Source organism: Carassius auratus, linkage group LG48F (genome assembly GCF_003368295.1).
Source record: "Carassius auratus strain Wakin linkage group LG48F, ASM336829v1, whole genome shotgun sequence".
NCBI lineage: Eukaryota > Metazoa > Chordata > Actinopteri > Cypriniformes > Cyprinidae > Carassius > Carassius auratus.
In genome coordinates this window covers 1,696,560-1,713,300 of record NC_039300.1, presented here as the reverse complement: position 1 = coordinate 1,713,300, position 16,741 = coordinate 1,696,560, and the positions used below count along the sequence as shown (strand labels likewise).

At 38.5% G+C, this 16,741-nt stretch overlaps 1 protein-coding gene across 1 annotated transcript; it reads right to left on the bottom strand.

The window, feature by feature from the left end:
• Positions 1 to 12,687: 12,687 nt before the first annotated feature.
• Positions 12,688 to 15,809, bottom strand: LOC113068658 (uncharacterized protein RAB5IF homolog). Its single transcript, XM_026241461.1, has 4 exons — positions 15,560 to 15,809; positions 14,149 to 14,252; positions 13,944 to 14,073; positions 12,688 to 13,821 (listed from the first exon to the last, which is right to left on the bottom strand). Exons 1-4 carry the CDS (start codon positions 15,665 to 15,667, stop codon positions 13,780 to 13,782), a joined length of 384 nt encoding a protein of 127 aa, XP_026097246.1. The 5' UTR covers positions 15,668 to 15,809; the 3' UTR covers positions 12,688 to 13,779.
• Positions 15,810 to 16,741: the final 932 nt, after the last annotated feature.

Genomic DNA, 16,741 nt, shown 5'->3' with positions numbered 1-16,741 from the left:
AGCCTGTCCTGGCAGTCATCCCGGGAGGCAGCGTTCAGGGCACACAGCCAGCCTGAGCTACGTATTTCTGCGCTAACACCGGAGGAAACAGCAGCCGACGGAGGTGACAGTGCTGCATTGTTCCCTAAACCAGCTGACAGGAAGTGATTTAGCACCGTAGCAGCTCAGGGATTCGGGGTCAGGAGAGGAGTGCCACAGGCTGAGCCTCCAGCTCACCACCCATAAGATGCTAGTATGAATCACTTCTGACCGAGACCTGACCCGGGCCTAGTAGCCCCTATACCCCTTTCCACTGACATGCACATGACAAATCTGGTGTTTATTTACTCGAAAAAGAAAAAGAGTAAGGAGCAGAAGGGTGGAAGAGGAAAAAGTCCCAAAAATCAATACAGGAGTTATAAAGACATGGTCCCTGATCAGAGTTTTTCCACAGGCTTTTAGGGAGGGTCTTCTAGTGTGCTTGAAGAAACTGATACTCAAGCATCTTTTGTGCAACTTGGTGCTGATGAGGAAGATTGTCAAATGAAAAACAAAAAAGGAAAGACAAATGAAATCTACTGAACATTTCAATTGTTTTTTTTTCTAGGTAGCAGTGAGATCAGATGGAGACTTTCCTGCTTCTCAGATGTTTCTCCACCAATCCTGGAGCAGTGTTTCCCAATCAAGTTCCTGGAGTCCCCCAACACTGCATATTTGGCATGTTTCCTTTATCAAACACCTGATTCAGGATTGATGGAAGCTGAGTTTCTGGAGAGATCTTAAGAATCTCTCAAACTGTTCACTGAGATTTCAATATTAAACACTGGGTGAAGGTCTCAAGTACCGCGGAGATGTTTGGTGGTCTGCGCTGACTCACTCATGTCATCTGACCTGTGCCATATCTGTGTGTCTGGACTGCTGAGGTCTGCAAGACACTGACATGATACTGGACTTCATTCACCCCAAAGGAAAGCTTATTTACACTGTCTGAAATGTTCAGACTCTCCTCTGATCTCAGTCACCTACTCAGATCTTGACCTGGACTCGAAAGAGCCGTCCTCAACCACAGAATACATATCTCAATACTGCACGTCAGCTAATGTCTTTCAAAATGTATTTTAACTTTTATGGATTGGCTCCACTGTAAGTGTTTCATATATATATATATATATATATATATATATATATATATATATATATATATATATATATATATGAAATATTAATCTACAACTGTAAAATATTTAGGAAGCTTTAAACTATAAAAACAATCATGACGTTTTTTAAAAAGGTCAAATAAACAGAGAACTAAAAATAAATTGACTGAGCACTCAAGGTGATGGGCTGGTACTATTGATTTTACCTGTCTCTGATGGACAGCTCTGACAAAATACACAGACGTCCTGTCTTGTCCTGGCCTCCGTGTCAAATCAACAGATCAGAGCATTCTTGACTGACAAAGACATAAACAGTCCTGTCTGGGGAAGAAGAAAGAGCAGCCGTCAAGGCTCCTGTCATATTTTACATCACTCTGCCATCGCCGCACTAAAATTGTGGCGGAGGAGAGTGTAAAGTGCCGTAAAATGGGAAGAAATCTTAAACTATTTTCTGCTCAGGAGCACCAAATGCTACACACCCCTCACCCCCCGGCCCACTCTCCTCTGCCTCCCCCGGCCTCAACAAGACAAATGGGCACGAGTGGATGACAGAGAGCCTGGCCCACAAATCACCCTGTACTGGCCCGTCCAGTGCTCCCCCCTGCCGGCCCGCTCCATTACTCATCAGCATGCAGGGAGCAGCAGCCCGCTGCCGTAATTAGACAAGGACAAATAGCCAGCCGCGGACACCATGGGTCCGTCCACTAAAAACAGGGCCCTTCTCCATGCAGGCCGCTGTATAGAGGGCATCAGGGACGGGGACGCCGACCGTCCGTGACTGGTTTAATGTCTGGTTCTTGCCCTGAACATGGCCTGCTGCATGTCGGGACGACCCTGGCATGACCTGAGATTTGAGGGCCAGACTCGACAGAACAAGGTTTGCATTGTACATCTGCCGCGACCAGCTTTGTTAATGTCAGCTTTGTTAATGTATATTCAAAATATAGAAAAGTATTAATATAAGTTTAGATGCCCCTCATATGTCTTAACCATAGTCATGAAATCTCAACACATTTACCAAACAAAAGTTTCACCTAATCATCAACATTTGCAAGATTAATACAAGATTTATTCCATCATGTGATTTTATTTTATTTGAACATCTTGATGTCTGTTTGTCCAGTTGCAGAGCCAGTCATTTGTTTAGATTTGTCAAGTAACAAATATTGTTTCATTTTAAACTGAAAAATTGTAGCCTCAGAATTGGGATAGAGAGCCTCCAGTGGCATGTTGTTGCTAGTGCTTTTATAAAATTTAATAGTTATGATAACTAATGGCATCGTTTTTATATGATCATTCAGTCTGACTTCAGTCTGTTGGTATCATGACATCCCTTCATTAAACATTTGGGCTTGTAATTTTATGTTACAGATCAAATTTATAATTTTATCTTCTGGAAATGTGTTATTTGATTTCAGTTACACGTATCTGCATGGTCTATTTGATTTAGTGCTAAAGGAAATGATTTGTCATTTCCCCCTCCCCCTGCTTTATTAATAATTGGGGATTGGAGTATTTAAGGACTCTGAGAACTCATCTGAAGACACACTCTCTGTGTTCACAATTCTCAGGATTGGCTCTTGATCAGAATGTGACATCTTACTGATCTCTTTTCTTATAGACTTGCACCATGTTCTGAGTTCTGAGATTTTGTTATAAATATTTTGATTCGTTATTCTTGTTTTTTTTTTCCGCTCATTCTGATTTTCACTGGAGTTATGTTTGTTATTCGTGGTAGCTGTTACATTTGTTTGTCAAAACAAAAAAGCTGAATGTAACATAAAACGGGGGCTCGTCCGGGATTAGTCCATATTTTTCCTCTGTATTTTTACGAGGGACTTTCCCTATATCGTTACTGAAAAAAAAACTAAATTTCAAAAAAAAAAAAAACACATGCCTCCTTTTGATTATAAAAAATCCATAATGTAACAAAATTGATGATGGTCCTGAAAAGTCACAGAAGCACCAGGTCCCACTGGACTGATCTGTAATGTGTCCTTTCAATACCATGAGAAGGACCATTGAAATAGTGACAATAAATAATGATGTTCTCTTGTCAAAACATATTTGCATCCTTCATGAAAACATTGACTGCATTTATGGTGTTCAGCACAAAACAACATCTTCCAGATTACAATGTCTGGTAGAATATCACTAGTTCCTCACAGAAATATATGGCTGTACAGTATGTGTCAGATCATTTTATTGTAAATTACTTGTGAAATCCATGAGTGTTACCTTGTCAGTCCGCAGGAACTACTAGTGATCTGGACCATTATTTTAAAGTGTTACCCAAGCATTCAACAACAACAACAACTACAACAGAAAAGGTGTATTATTTTGGGCCCCTGTCCATAAAATATTGTCCCAGGCCCTGTGTATTCAAGTAACAGGCCTGCCATAAACATCATAATTAAAAAAATATACAACATAAATTTAAATTTTTATTCCAAGTCATAATTAAGAGGGGTAAAAGTCAAAATTGTGAGACTTCTTATCTCATAATTGTAATTTTCAATAACTATTCCAACTTTTTGTGTCATAACTGTATTTTGTTATCATTTAATTTTATCTCACAGTTATAACTTTTAGTCTCATGATTCAAAAAGGGTGTTCATTCAACATTCACCAGTGTTCATCTTTTCACGTCAGTTTTGACCTCATAGTTATGGCCTTTTTTACTTATAATTGTGAATTATGACATATTATTTATAGTCATAATTCTAACTTTTTGTCATAATTTAGCATTTGTTTGCCATTATTTGTTTTTAATGTCATAATTTCAACATTCTGACTTTATCTCAAAATCATGACTTTTAATCTTAATTTTTTTTATTCTTAATTTTTTTTTTATCATATAATTATTACATAATTATTTCATAATTATGATTGACTATGATTTAGTTTCTTACTGTATGTGGCAGAAATGTGCTTCCATAAATCAATGTTCACACATACAGTAGTCAGTCTTTTACAAAAGATGGACATCATTCCTGTGACTAAACATCACGTCCATTAAAAAAAATAAAATAAATAAACTGTATCAATATGCAGACAAAGCAATCAAAGCTTTCTGAATGTATTAGAAAGATAGAGAATTAGCAAAACTAGAGAAGGCCAGAGAGAGCAGAAGGAAACAGTCATGGCCAGAGCCGTCAACCAAATATAAAGTACTATTTCTGTCCCAGCTAAATCCACAGAGGAGGTGACACAGATTGCTCTGAGAGACCCAACTCAATATGTGACATTAGGGATGAGGAACTAACCAGCAAACACACGTTACACTGGAGCAAACACTATCGATCCTGCCTTCATTTCCTCATTATTTTCCTATTGGATTTCTGATTTCATAATCGTCATCAGGACGCATTACCAGAAACCCAAAACCCAAGCAGGATTTTTTTGCCACGGTAAACATTTTCAGTAAAGTAAAAAAGAAAAGCTGTGGCATGAAGCTGTATATTCAATTTCTGCGGCCAGCTGGTGGACTCGACCCCCTCACGCACCCCACCCGTCCATATTTCTGTTTCTGCAAACACAGAACTCTTGAAAAGCATATACTGCACAACAGTTGTGCTTAAGGAAATGTAAAAAAGCTGTTTCTTGTGCTGACGGCTTCGCTAATGTAGATGTTTAGCGTTGCACATTTTCTGCTTGATCTGATCCTGTGTGGGATTATCACAACAGTTCGCGCGCTGCGTTTTGTTAACTTTTGGAGGGATAACTCAGTGTGGGGCGGTGGAGAAACACCGGGCCATCCATCTTGAACATCTTGTTTTTGTGGCCTGTGGCTGTGGATGAGCTGGTGTAGCTCCAGCGGGACAGGAACACACTGACGCTCCTTCCTCACAACTATCATTTCCTCACACTGTCCCATAACACACAGCGTTTCAACACCTTGTTGACTGCTCCTCACTTCCCAGAACTCAAGTGTGCAGAAAGACGCGGTTCGTGGTTGTTATTTGCATCACTTCTGTTGACGTAAATGAGTGTGTGTGACTGATTGATGCATGCAAACATGATTACACTGATGCCAAACGGCTTCCTCTGACGGCCTGAGAGACACCTGACAGGACGTTTTCTCTTCCGGCTGGGAACCTGGAACTCCAGGAAATTCCGATGAATCTATAGAGGAATTCTGGGAAGTGTAGCTGTGCTGTAGTGTAATCCTGACAGCCCATGAGAGAGTTCCTCTCTGGATCTGATCCAGGGGAAGGAGAGCGCAGATCTCTGTGTGATGGTCTGATGATGAACACATAAACCACGCGTAAAAATCAAAAAAGCAAATCATTTGAATGAAATTTAGCACAATCACACTTCTCAAACATTAAGAGTCTGTTTTTTGTCTTTTGTGTTTTTTGGAAAATAAATTATAGAAATGAATACTTTTATTTAAAAAAGTACAAAAAAAGTTACAAAAGTAATGATAAAGACATCATTTTACAAAAGATTTCTATTTCAGATAGAAATTTTCTATTCATCAAAGAAACCTTAAAAAATTATACTCCGTTCTTTTCAAAATTATCATAAGTGTTTTTTTAGCAGCAAATTAGAATATCAGAATTATTTCTGAAGGATCATGTGACTGGAGTACTGATGCTAAAAAACTCGAAAAAATTTCAATAAATTACATTTTGAAATATATTCAAATAGAAAAGTTATTTTAATTAGGCTAGTAAAAATGTTTCAAAATTTTACTGTTTTACTGTACTTTGGCTCAAATAAATGCAGGCCTGGTGAACAGAAGAGATTTCTAAAAACTGTTACTGTTCAAAAACGTATTTTCTCTAATGTCTAGCTTTTAATTGGCATAGAAATATGTAGCTGCTGGACAACAACAAATAATAATGATTTGTTGATATACAACAAACGCTTTTTTCATCACATAATAATAAGGCAGAATAGATTTTATACTGCAATAAAAGCAGTTAGCACTGCATTGTTCATATACTTTATCACCTGCTGAAGATGACTCAAAAAAACATATATTGTAGCAATTGTATGTTTAATGTGTTCGTGTTTCCAAAAGTGTCTGTTTTTCTGTAAAAACAACTATTTTTATATAGCAATAGCTGGATGCTTTTGGCCATATTAGGAATTTCCTGGTATGACTTTCTGCGTGAGAGCGCGCTCCGTCTTCGAGTGTGAATGAGTGTGTTTAGCGCTCCTTGATGGTTATCTCACCTTCTGGGTCCGAATAATATCATGTCATGCGCAGACTATCCTGTCTCGTTGCGTTTAAATCTAGATTTATTCACGCTAGTTCTTGAAAACCTCTATTCGAACACACTTGACCGAAAAAGTGCAGGGGACAAATTTATGTAATATAAAGTGGTGGGACATGTCCCCCGCATAATCTAAGCCCCTGGAGACGTGTTAAAATTATTTTGTAAATCTTTTTTTATTGTAAATCCCATTGAATTTGCACTTTCCCGGCATTGAGGATGATAGGTTAAGTATAACTGCTTCTCCATAGGTTAATGCGCTGGACTTTGGGATTGGGTTCCCGCAGGACGCAAAACTCGCGGTTAGGGTATGTGCGCGATCACATCAGAAATCAAACAGACCTCCCGTGTTTAGTTCTGTTTTTGACAGAAGCACATATCGGACAATTTAAAAAATAGCAGCACAAACAAAACTGATTTCATATAAATAATTCAAGCACTTTCAAGGACCTATGTTGGTTTTCAAGTACTTTCCAGGCCTTGAATCCATATGTCTGAAATTCAAGTACTTTCAAGTATTTTCAAGAAGCGTGGGAACCCTGTATTAAAAACAATAAGGTCCCAGTTGTTGACAATAGTTAATGAACATGAACAAACAATGAGCAATATCTTACACTATTTATTAATCTGTGTTAATGTGAGTTATAAAATACACTTATAGTTTCCTCATGTTAGTTCACAGTGCTTTAACTAATGTTCACTGATACAACAATGTTGAAATGAATTAACAAAGATATTACGAATGCTAAAGTTTTGTTCACAGGTTCTTCGTGTTTAGTTGTTAACTAATATTAAAAATGAAAACTTATTGTGGAGTGTTCCCTGACTATTGCCACTGCACTGTGAAAAAGTGTTAATTCGACAGACTTACACTTAGTAAATACATTATTATATATGTCCTAACTATAATCATTTCACTAAACACCAACCAACAGAACCATAGTAACTGCAGCTAATAATTTGAAAGACTTATTATGCATTATCGTTATCCCCTCTTCACTGAGACTGTTAAATATAAACTGCTTTTCTGTCCTGTTTTACATTTGCTCAATTGAAATCTCTTCTTTAAACAAGGCACAACAGTCATAAAGCATGGAGAGAGGTGCTGAATGAAGCCGTTAAATCAGAGCGTGAAGCTCTTAGGTAATGAAGCAGAGACTGAACACAGTCGAACAGCACTGTCACCCAAGCATTCAGTCTGTCCCAGCTTTTAGATATGACCAGGAATCAAGCTCTTAGTTAAGCAGGAGTGATGCTGGTCCATCTGAAGAGGAAGTTTCACTGGGTTCGTCAGGGTAACTTGCATTACTTATTTGTAAAAAAATAACTTTATTTAAATGTAAAAGTAATGCGTAACTTCACTAGTTACTTGGAAAACATAATCTGATTACATAACTTGCTTTACTTGTAATGCATTTCCCCAACACCGCTCATTCATGCTTGAATACAATCTGCTAATGCCTTACACCGCTAAAGCAGTGGAAATGTGTCCCATCACACAGACTGATCAGAGAGCACCACCTCGTGAAGTACCTGTGTTTCCAGTCATTCAGGCTGACTCACTGTTGAGTGCTGTTTCAACTCTGCAAACTAAATCAAGGTTGAGATCGCAATGTTGTTCGAACATCTCTTTATACAGATCTTTAAAAAAATAATAATAAATACATTTAAAAGTGCCTTTTCACAATAAAGTTAAAACGAAGCAACTGGTCTTGTTTTTGTATTGTGACATACATCTGATACTCATATATATATATATGCACGGCTGAATCATTCACAGTAAGATCTATAACATCAGGTCAAGAAGTGTATGTCCTGTGTATACAGAGTATCAGGGTTTAAATCCCAGAGAAGATGTTTTTGGCATTGATCACCGCCCCGATCGATTGCTGGCTGATTCACTCTCAGATATGTCTTGTTTTATTAGTAGCTTCACCCTTCCATCGCCCCATTCACGCCTGATCAATACATTGGCCGGGACGGGACATATTTGTATCATTTTTAGTGCCTTAATGCTATTTAACCGTGTCATCTGATCAATGAGGGGCGTTCCCAAAACACTGATTTTCAATTGATTTCTCCCTCAATCTCAACACCCTTTGCCCCGTCACTCCTACATTGTTTGTATGTCCAGATATCACCTTTAAAAGACCGCGTGTCTGCTTCCTTTACCCACTAACCCCTTCAGAGTCAGACCAGAGTGAAGGATTAGTGGACGAGCTTTCTTCTAAAAGTTAACGCCTTTGACTTCTTAATGTTAAGAACTCTTTAATACTTCTGATCAATTACATTTGAATGTGCAATGTCTGATATCTATGATCCGTTATACTGCGTTTCTGGATATCTCATAGCTCAAATCACAGCGGATAAACACTCACACAAACACACACTCAACTCAGTCTGATCCTGCATTATTAATGCTAAATTAAAGCCGCCGCTGTCTCCTGTCTTGAGCACAGTAATACATATTGATCCTTTCATTACCAAAGAGCCTCCATAAAGTTCTTTACATGATGCTGAGGCATTCTGGGTAAAGCTGCAAATAAACAGATCTAATCACACTTGATGCATGCCGTGCGTTCCCCGAGTCAGAGTGCCACTGATCAATTTGTGCATCATGTAAGAGGAACAAAACTGAACCCGATCAGTTTTAAAGAAAATGCATTTGCCAAATGAATAAACCTCTTTTAATGCTCATCAGGAGAAGAATTTCATCGCTTCTCCAGCGGTTCATGAGTGAATATCTCTGATTACCTGCAGCAGAGCCATAAACACACATTATGTAGTCCAATAACAGCACCTCGCGTGGGTTTTATTAGACCTTTCAACCCTTATATAATGGGTTAAGTGATAAAGTGACATTTACTGCCCACTCGCCAGGTTTGAGCAATAGAGCAATAACACGCTGGCGGTGGGGCAGACTTTCCATTTACACCGACTGCAGAACAAAGTGGAGTTAGCTTTCAAACTAGTACTGCACCAGACTGACCAGAGCTGAGAGCAGAAAACCAGCTTACCATCAACTGTTTGCTCTGTTTTAGTCTATGTGTGTGTAAAAGAAACCAATGTGTGGCCAGATTTTGTTCTGTCTTTTGGTTGTGGACTGAATTCTGAAATGTGAGCATGGTGCTCAAAAACAGAGGCAGGTGAAAGTCCAGCAAACGTCACCAGTGAGAAGAGTTATGACATTAAAAAATAAAAATGCATGGATGAAGGATGATTAATACACAATAAGAGTAATAATATGCATTTAGAAAAGAGATTTAATTTGATGTTGTATTTTGGCTATTTGTGTAATTCACTTATATTGGATGTCACTCCACACAGTGCTTCTCAACCAGAGGCTTCAGCAAACCTCCAAGCAATACATTTTATATAGATAAATATGTATATATAGACATTTTTATTTACTACAATAATAGACCGCTAAATGCTAAACACCAAATCAAAATAACTATTTACACTTACACATTGTATACACATTATTTTATACACATTACACAAAATGAAAATTATATTTTAAATGTGTTTTTTATACTGTAAGAAGTTGTTAATATGAATATGAAGAGATTTTGTGTATTGATTTGTCACAAATGTTTTCCTCATATTTTGAATCATGCATTGTATTGTGGGGTTTTATTTTTTTCAGTTTTAGTTAACTATAACAACCCTGATGACTCTTATGACACTGGTGGGGGTCCTTGAGACACATTGTGTGTAGTGGCAGTGTACTTCAGCTGAGGAAGCCCCCTGAACAGTGAAAGGGTTGTTTGTCCTCCTCGTGCACAGCACAGACGCTTGTGGATTACCAGCGCCACCTTGCGACGCTTTCCCGCCACTACAGCCATCACATACGGGCATTAATCATAACCAGGGGGCTGTAAAATTCAATTGCCTCCCTCTATCCATTTGGAGTGTAGAAGCCTGAAGGCCAGCCTTGTACTTCACCTGAGAGAGAAAATAAATAAATAGTGCAGAAGAAGCCTCTGTCTAGTGCCTACACTTCATCAGAAGCGCCTGCTCCGTAACAAATGCAGTGTCCCTGCGGTGGAGCCCTCTCTCTATCTGTTTAGTTCAGCGGCGAGGGAAGGGTCAGGGTGGGAGCGCCTGCTTCCCTCAGTCACGCTGTAAACTATCTTTTAGGAATTGTTTCTCAATAAGAAATGATCAGTCCATTTATCTGCAGCAGACGGATCTGTCTCTTCGCCCAGACCTCCAATATTTTACATTTGACCTGATCAGAGCAATAAACTAGAGCCAGACACTCTCGGTTTGTCACCCACTGTTTACAGCCTGCTCTCCACGTGGAGGAATTCATTCAACTCCAGCTCCTCTCATCCACACACACACACACACACACACACACACACACACACACACACACACACACACACACACACACAGGTACATTAATAAATAATAATCTCATTTAAATGTCTCTCATGTGCAGTTCAGGAACGTTAAACCTCTCAGTGAGGTAAAGTGGTAAAGGCCATAGGACAAAAACTATTTCAAACTGTTTTCTGTTTGAAAGCAAAATGTGTATACACTGAAATCAAAAGTATTTGTGAGGTAGATAGTGTAGTTGTATCAGACGAGGGCATTATAATTGTGTCGAGTGAAGTGGACACCTCTGTGGTGAGTTCTGGCAGTGTTGTCCTCTGTTAAACACAGGTGTGCCACACACACACGACGAGATTCACCAAGATCACATTTAGATAAATTCAGCTAAACATCACTGCAATAAAACAACTAAGAATTCAACATTTTATAGACAGTGTGTGTGTGTGTGTGTGTGTGTGTGTGTGTGTGTGTGTGTGTGTGTGTGTGTGCGTGTGCCTATATTTTTCTCCCGGTGGGGACTTTATTATATGTATTTAATTATGAATCATAATTTATAATTTAGGCTATCGATTAAAAATTGAGCATTGTGGGTTTTCTGATAAAAAAAAAAATAATAATAATTATCTGTTAGTTTTTGACTGTCTTATAGTTATTTTAATTTCATTCAAATTCAGATTATCTTTATTTTGTTTATTGTTACATATGTGTATGAAAATGATGTTCAAAGTCACAAAATCAAACGCATGTGTTTATTCATTAAGTCACATCAGAGATAAGAGCAGCTTGAATGACTACATTTCAAGCAAACCTTCCAACAAAGAACCATTAATAACTACATAAAACTAACGCTGCAGCTGTAACACATGAGCATACAGCACCACTCAGTCTGGGGTCAGTCATTATTATTATTATTTTATAGAAATGAATATTTCATTCACCAAGGATGCATTACAAATCTCCATTAACCTGTTCTTCTATTTATCAGAAGAATCTAGAGAGAAATGTATATGATGATGAAATGTAAATTCAGCTTTGATCACATTAATATATTACATTATTGATATGTTTAATATATTCAAATAGAAGAGTTGTTTTTTTAAATGTAATGATAGGTAGCAATATTACTGTTTTTATCTAAAATAATAATAATAATAATAATAATAATAATATACATAAGTGCAGCCTTAGTGAGCATAACCGACTCATTTTAAAGTCCTGAGTGTCTCTCAGAGCCGGTCTGTCTGCACACTTCAGATGTACAGATGCTCATAATCATGAATGTACTGCTCTGACCAACACTGACACCTTCTGGTCAATCTCACATGTACATATCTTTGCTGTTATTGCTATATTTGAGTATCAAGTCCTAAACCTCTGTAATCATCTCCAACAGTGCTGCACATTCACTCTTATGATGCATCAACACGAAGACTTCTGTGACACTGCTCGAGATCTGTGTTGTTTAAAGACATGCAGGAGTGTTAAACCTGCTCATGTTCAGCTCATGACAGCATCAGAGTGTGTGAGCAGATAAATCTACACGCCTGAAGGACTACATACTGTATAACATGTGTGTTGTCTTGAAGACGTCTGGTTATACTGTTACAGAAGTAACCTTGGAGGTAGATTTAAACTACATTGCTTTTAAAGTTGTTTGGACATAATAAAGATTTAGAGATCAAAGTTATACCATAATGTCACAGTAAAACTAAACCATTACATCACAAACACTACCAAAACATCATAGTCAAACAATCAAACAATAGTGTTATTATCTTTCAAATTTTAATAAACTAATATACAACTGAATGGCACAAAAAAAGTGCAATAACTGTGGCAACTTTATCATTCGAAAGAATATTATGAAAAGTTATTGCTCTCCTTATTCAAACTGATTTTTGTTCTTCTTCTTTCATGAATATATTATTGACCTGAAGAATGAAAGCTGTATCATACTCTTGAGAAATGATGGGTAATCAATCCAAAGATATAAAAGTTTAATAAGAGAATGACAAATAAAAAAAGATGAGACAAATACATTATCCTGAAATAAATGAATGTTTTTAACTCTGTTAACTAGTTTGAATAATCTACCCTGGGGTCAAACTCAGTTCCTGGAGCCCTGCAGAGATCAGATTCAACCCTAATTAAACACACCTGATCCAGCTAATCAAGTCTGAACTACACAATGTGTGTGTGTGTGTGTGTGTGTGTGTGTGTGTGTGTGTGTGAGACTCTCCGGTCCTCCAGGAATTGAGTTTGACCGCCCTGATCTCTCACATCTGCATATTATAGCCACAGCTTTAAAGTATGTTAACTATGTCTGCAACAAAACATGTTCTAGTAAATAACAAGCACAGAAGTCTGCTTGGTTTGAAAGTGTCTTGTGTGCGAGTGGCTCTTCAGTTCTTCACACTACTGACAGACCGTTGACCCGTTCTGCCTGAGAGATGTCAGATGTCCTGCACCATTACAGGTCGACAGAAACCCAGCACAGAGTCCATCAGACGCAGAGCAGGCGCCCGTTCAAAAGTGTGGGGCAGACAAAGCCCAGTTTTATTTCATTCTCCAAAACATTTGAGCCAGAAAATAGTCTCTCTACAGCCTCGGGTGCAACTCGTTACTCATAACATTAGCATTTCCATCAATACACTATAAAATACTGAGCAGTATGTTACATCAACAAGACTTAAGAAATACTTTAATACGTTATGGATTCAATCAAATGAATGGTACAGGATTTACACACTCCTATTTCATCTTTACCATCTGTGTTGGAACGATTAGGTGAACGGATATTAAATGAAGTCAATTCCTGCTTGATTCGGCTGCAGTCAGACAAGAAGAAGCAGAGAGGACAAACAGAAACAACAGTTTTTAACCCATGAGTCATGGCAGTGCGCTGGACGACATCAGCTTCCTGGCCTCCAGACAGTTATTAACATGTGTTGTACCCACGATGCACCTCTTCTTCTGGAGCACACATGCTGCTGGTAACACATACAGACGCCTTGGAAAGTAGCTCCATCCTGATCACATTAAATAAGAGTCCGTCTCTGTCTCTCCTGCAGTCCTCAGTCGTAGTGTAGCGCCGTGTAGAAGATGATCCAGACCACCTGCGCACACACACACACACACACAGCGCTATCACAAAAGTATTAGGCTGTTTTTAACACTGATGTTTCAGCACATCTGAACGATATCGTGTGATAACAGGAAAAAGCCTGAGTGTGTTTACCAGGAACAGGGCGAATGAAGTCATGAAGCCCTCTTTGGTGAGCTCCCATGTTCCTCCGTACTCCTCCTCGTCCACCTGCTGGAAACTGCTGATGTACACGTACAGGACGCCTGCGTTGATGATACAGAATCTGCGGGAAACACAGTCACAGCTCATGGAGGATGAAGACTTCAGGAGCTCAGGTGGAGGTCTCGGCTATACTCACATGGCTATTCCCAGAAACCCCTTCAGAGGTGCCACCCCCCATATTACCCCCAACAGCACAGCGATGATCTGACGGAGCCAGTACACCACATCTAAAAACTCATCCTGCAGGAAAACACAACACACTCACGTATAAACACATCCATGAGACAGCATAATGACAACACATGTGTGATAATAGACAGGGAGCAGCACATGCAGTAATGACCCTACACAACGACCCCTGAACCCTACACAGTGAACATCACTCAACATGTCTGCATCTGCTAGGACATATTATATTATTAAACACATTGAATAATGGTGGTCTGGATTTAACTGATTTTGATTCCCTCAACTATGCATTCATTGGCTGAACCAATATCTATCCAAACCATCTTCTATGTGGCATGTCTTCCCTCAACTTGGAGGCATTCATTTTCTCTTAATGTGTAATTATGATATATCCAAACTCCCTAGGTTCTCTTAGCATGAGCGCTCCTTTATAAGCATAAATAAGTTCATCAAGTGTAGTATTATGCCAGGCTTCTCAGTGCATATGAAAAACATTATATTTGGGTATTATGACTCACAAACGAAACTGAATCTGCATTAGCGAGTCTGTGGGAGACACTGGGGTCTGTCAGCAAACACAAACTAAAGGCATGCTTCAGAGCTGTTCTGAGAAGGTGCTTTGAGACGTGTATGATTATATTAAGAGGGGATTATATCAGTATATTAAGGGGACACTCAATATCTAGTGATACTGTAGACTTGATTGCACAGATACTGTTTAAACTAAACTGAGCTGGACGATAACATCACTGTATCCAATGAACTGCCTTTAACTGAAAGTTGAGTGTTTATTATTGTCCTTTTGCATCATTGACACAATTTCCTTTTTAATACTGTTATGTGCTTTGACACAATCTGTATTGTTAAAAGCACTGTGGTAAAGATGTATTATTACTATGAATTAGGTTACTACTACTATTAACATCTTATGCCCTGCAATAATCATTTACTCAAACTCGCTTTTATGAGATAAAGAGGGAAAAATCGGCCAAACATATCGACCAAAAAATAAATAAACCTCCTCATCATATATCGGCCATCATCTGCCCTGATTTATTAATATCGGCTTCGGACAGAGAAAAGCCCTGTTGCTTGTTATTAATATATGTTGAAAGCAAAGTGCACTTTATTTTTTCTAAATAAAAGAAGTAACGTTAATGTTTATTTGTTGTGCATGTTATGTAGGTTCATTAAAAACAAGTTTTGGAATAGCCAGTTGTTCCGGTCATGACCTTTGACACTGATGAATATTCAGATTTGGACCTTTAAATGAAGACTTTGTTTATGACACATATTGTAACGGATCCGTGTAGTTCATGCATGGCCTGACTAGAGTAAGAGATGAGTGTAAATCAGACCTTCTCGTCCCACACTGCTCTGCAGCTGATGGCTTTGCTCCATGTGGACTGCTTCAGTCCTCCGTTCAGCACATGAAGCTCTTCTTTCCGCTTCGAGCTGCTCGTCATGATGCACACACAACTAAACACGCGCTCCGAGGTCTGAACACTTGATCCGGGTGCTGAAGTCTTCTGTAAGCGATCAGATGTGCGGTTTCTCGTCCCACATTGACACGGCTCGGGGAATTGGCTCTGCGCATGCGCGACGAAGTCACGACCTTGTGATCCCGTCCAATGAGCGAATGCGACGTCTGCACGGTCAGCCAATGAGAGCGCAGTATTGGCCTCAGACGCGCGCGCGCGCCCTCTAGAGGCGAGCGATAATCGCTGCATTACCAGAGCGTTATTCAATAAATCAAATGAATGAGCTCAGAGGAAGAGATAATTTGCATAAATTTTGTTTCCTTCATTACAAAGTAAATGTGCATAAGAAATCATTGTATTTACATGAACTGGTGGCAAAACATCGCGACGAGAATGAATAAAACACTTAATCAATATGCTGTCATTTTTCTTGTTTTTCTTTCCCCCAGTTTTGAGTTTCTTCTTTTTTTTTTTCTTTTTTTTTTCAGTGTGGGCCTAATAGTGTGAGACAACAGGCTATGTCTTGTTGAAAATTGTGTCTTAAATATTTTATAATATGTTGAAAATATTATAAAAGGCAAAAAAGTATATCTGGCTTTGCGTTGTGTCTTGGTCAGCAAAATTATGAGGATTTTAGGAGTTATGCATTTCATGCAATTTGTAGCACTTCATTTCGCTGTCAAAGTTGGGCTGTTGACCTCGGATACAAAAACAGAAATTAAATATGAATAAATAAATAAATTCAAAACATCTAGTAGTAGAGAATTTGTCATTCTGCTTTCCTAGAGAATTTAGGAGCGTCCCAATTCGAGTACTTGTGGACTATTCTCTATCATAGTGTAGTGTATAGTGTGAGTAGCGCGTTCACACTGAAGACTCCACGCAGAAAAAGCGCACTTTAAATACCCGGATGATGCACTTAAATAACCGACTGAAGAGTGGGAAGTTGGAGACTTTTTTTTTTTATCGTAAAATATGCACGTACAAATATTTGTAAAAGTGTTTATTTTTTATTTCAGCAAAAGTTTATATTACACAAGTACAATAAATTTTGCATAA

Bases quoted from the DNA above. Each gene is read 5' to 3' on its own strand.
- LOC113068658 (XM_026241461.1), bottom strand. From the start codon at position 15,667: ATGACGAGCAGCTCGAAGCGGAAAGAAGAGCTTCATGTGCTGAACGGA. The intron at 14,253-15,559 runs GTCTGATTTACA...GTTTTCCTGCAG, and splicing joins GAGCAGTGTGGGACGAGAAG to GATGAGTTTTTAGATGTGGT. The intron at 14,074-14,148 runs GTGAGTATAGCC...TGTTTCCCGCAG, and splicing joins GGGTTTCTGGGAATAGCCAT to ATTCTGTATCATCAACGCAG.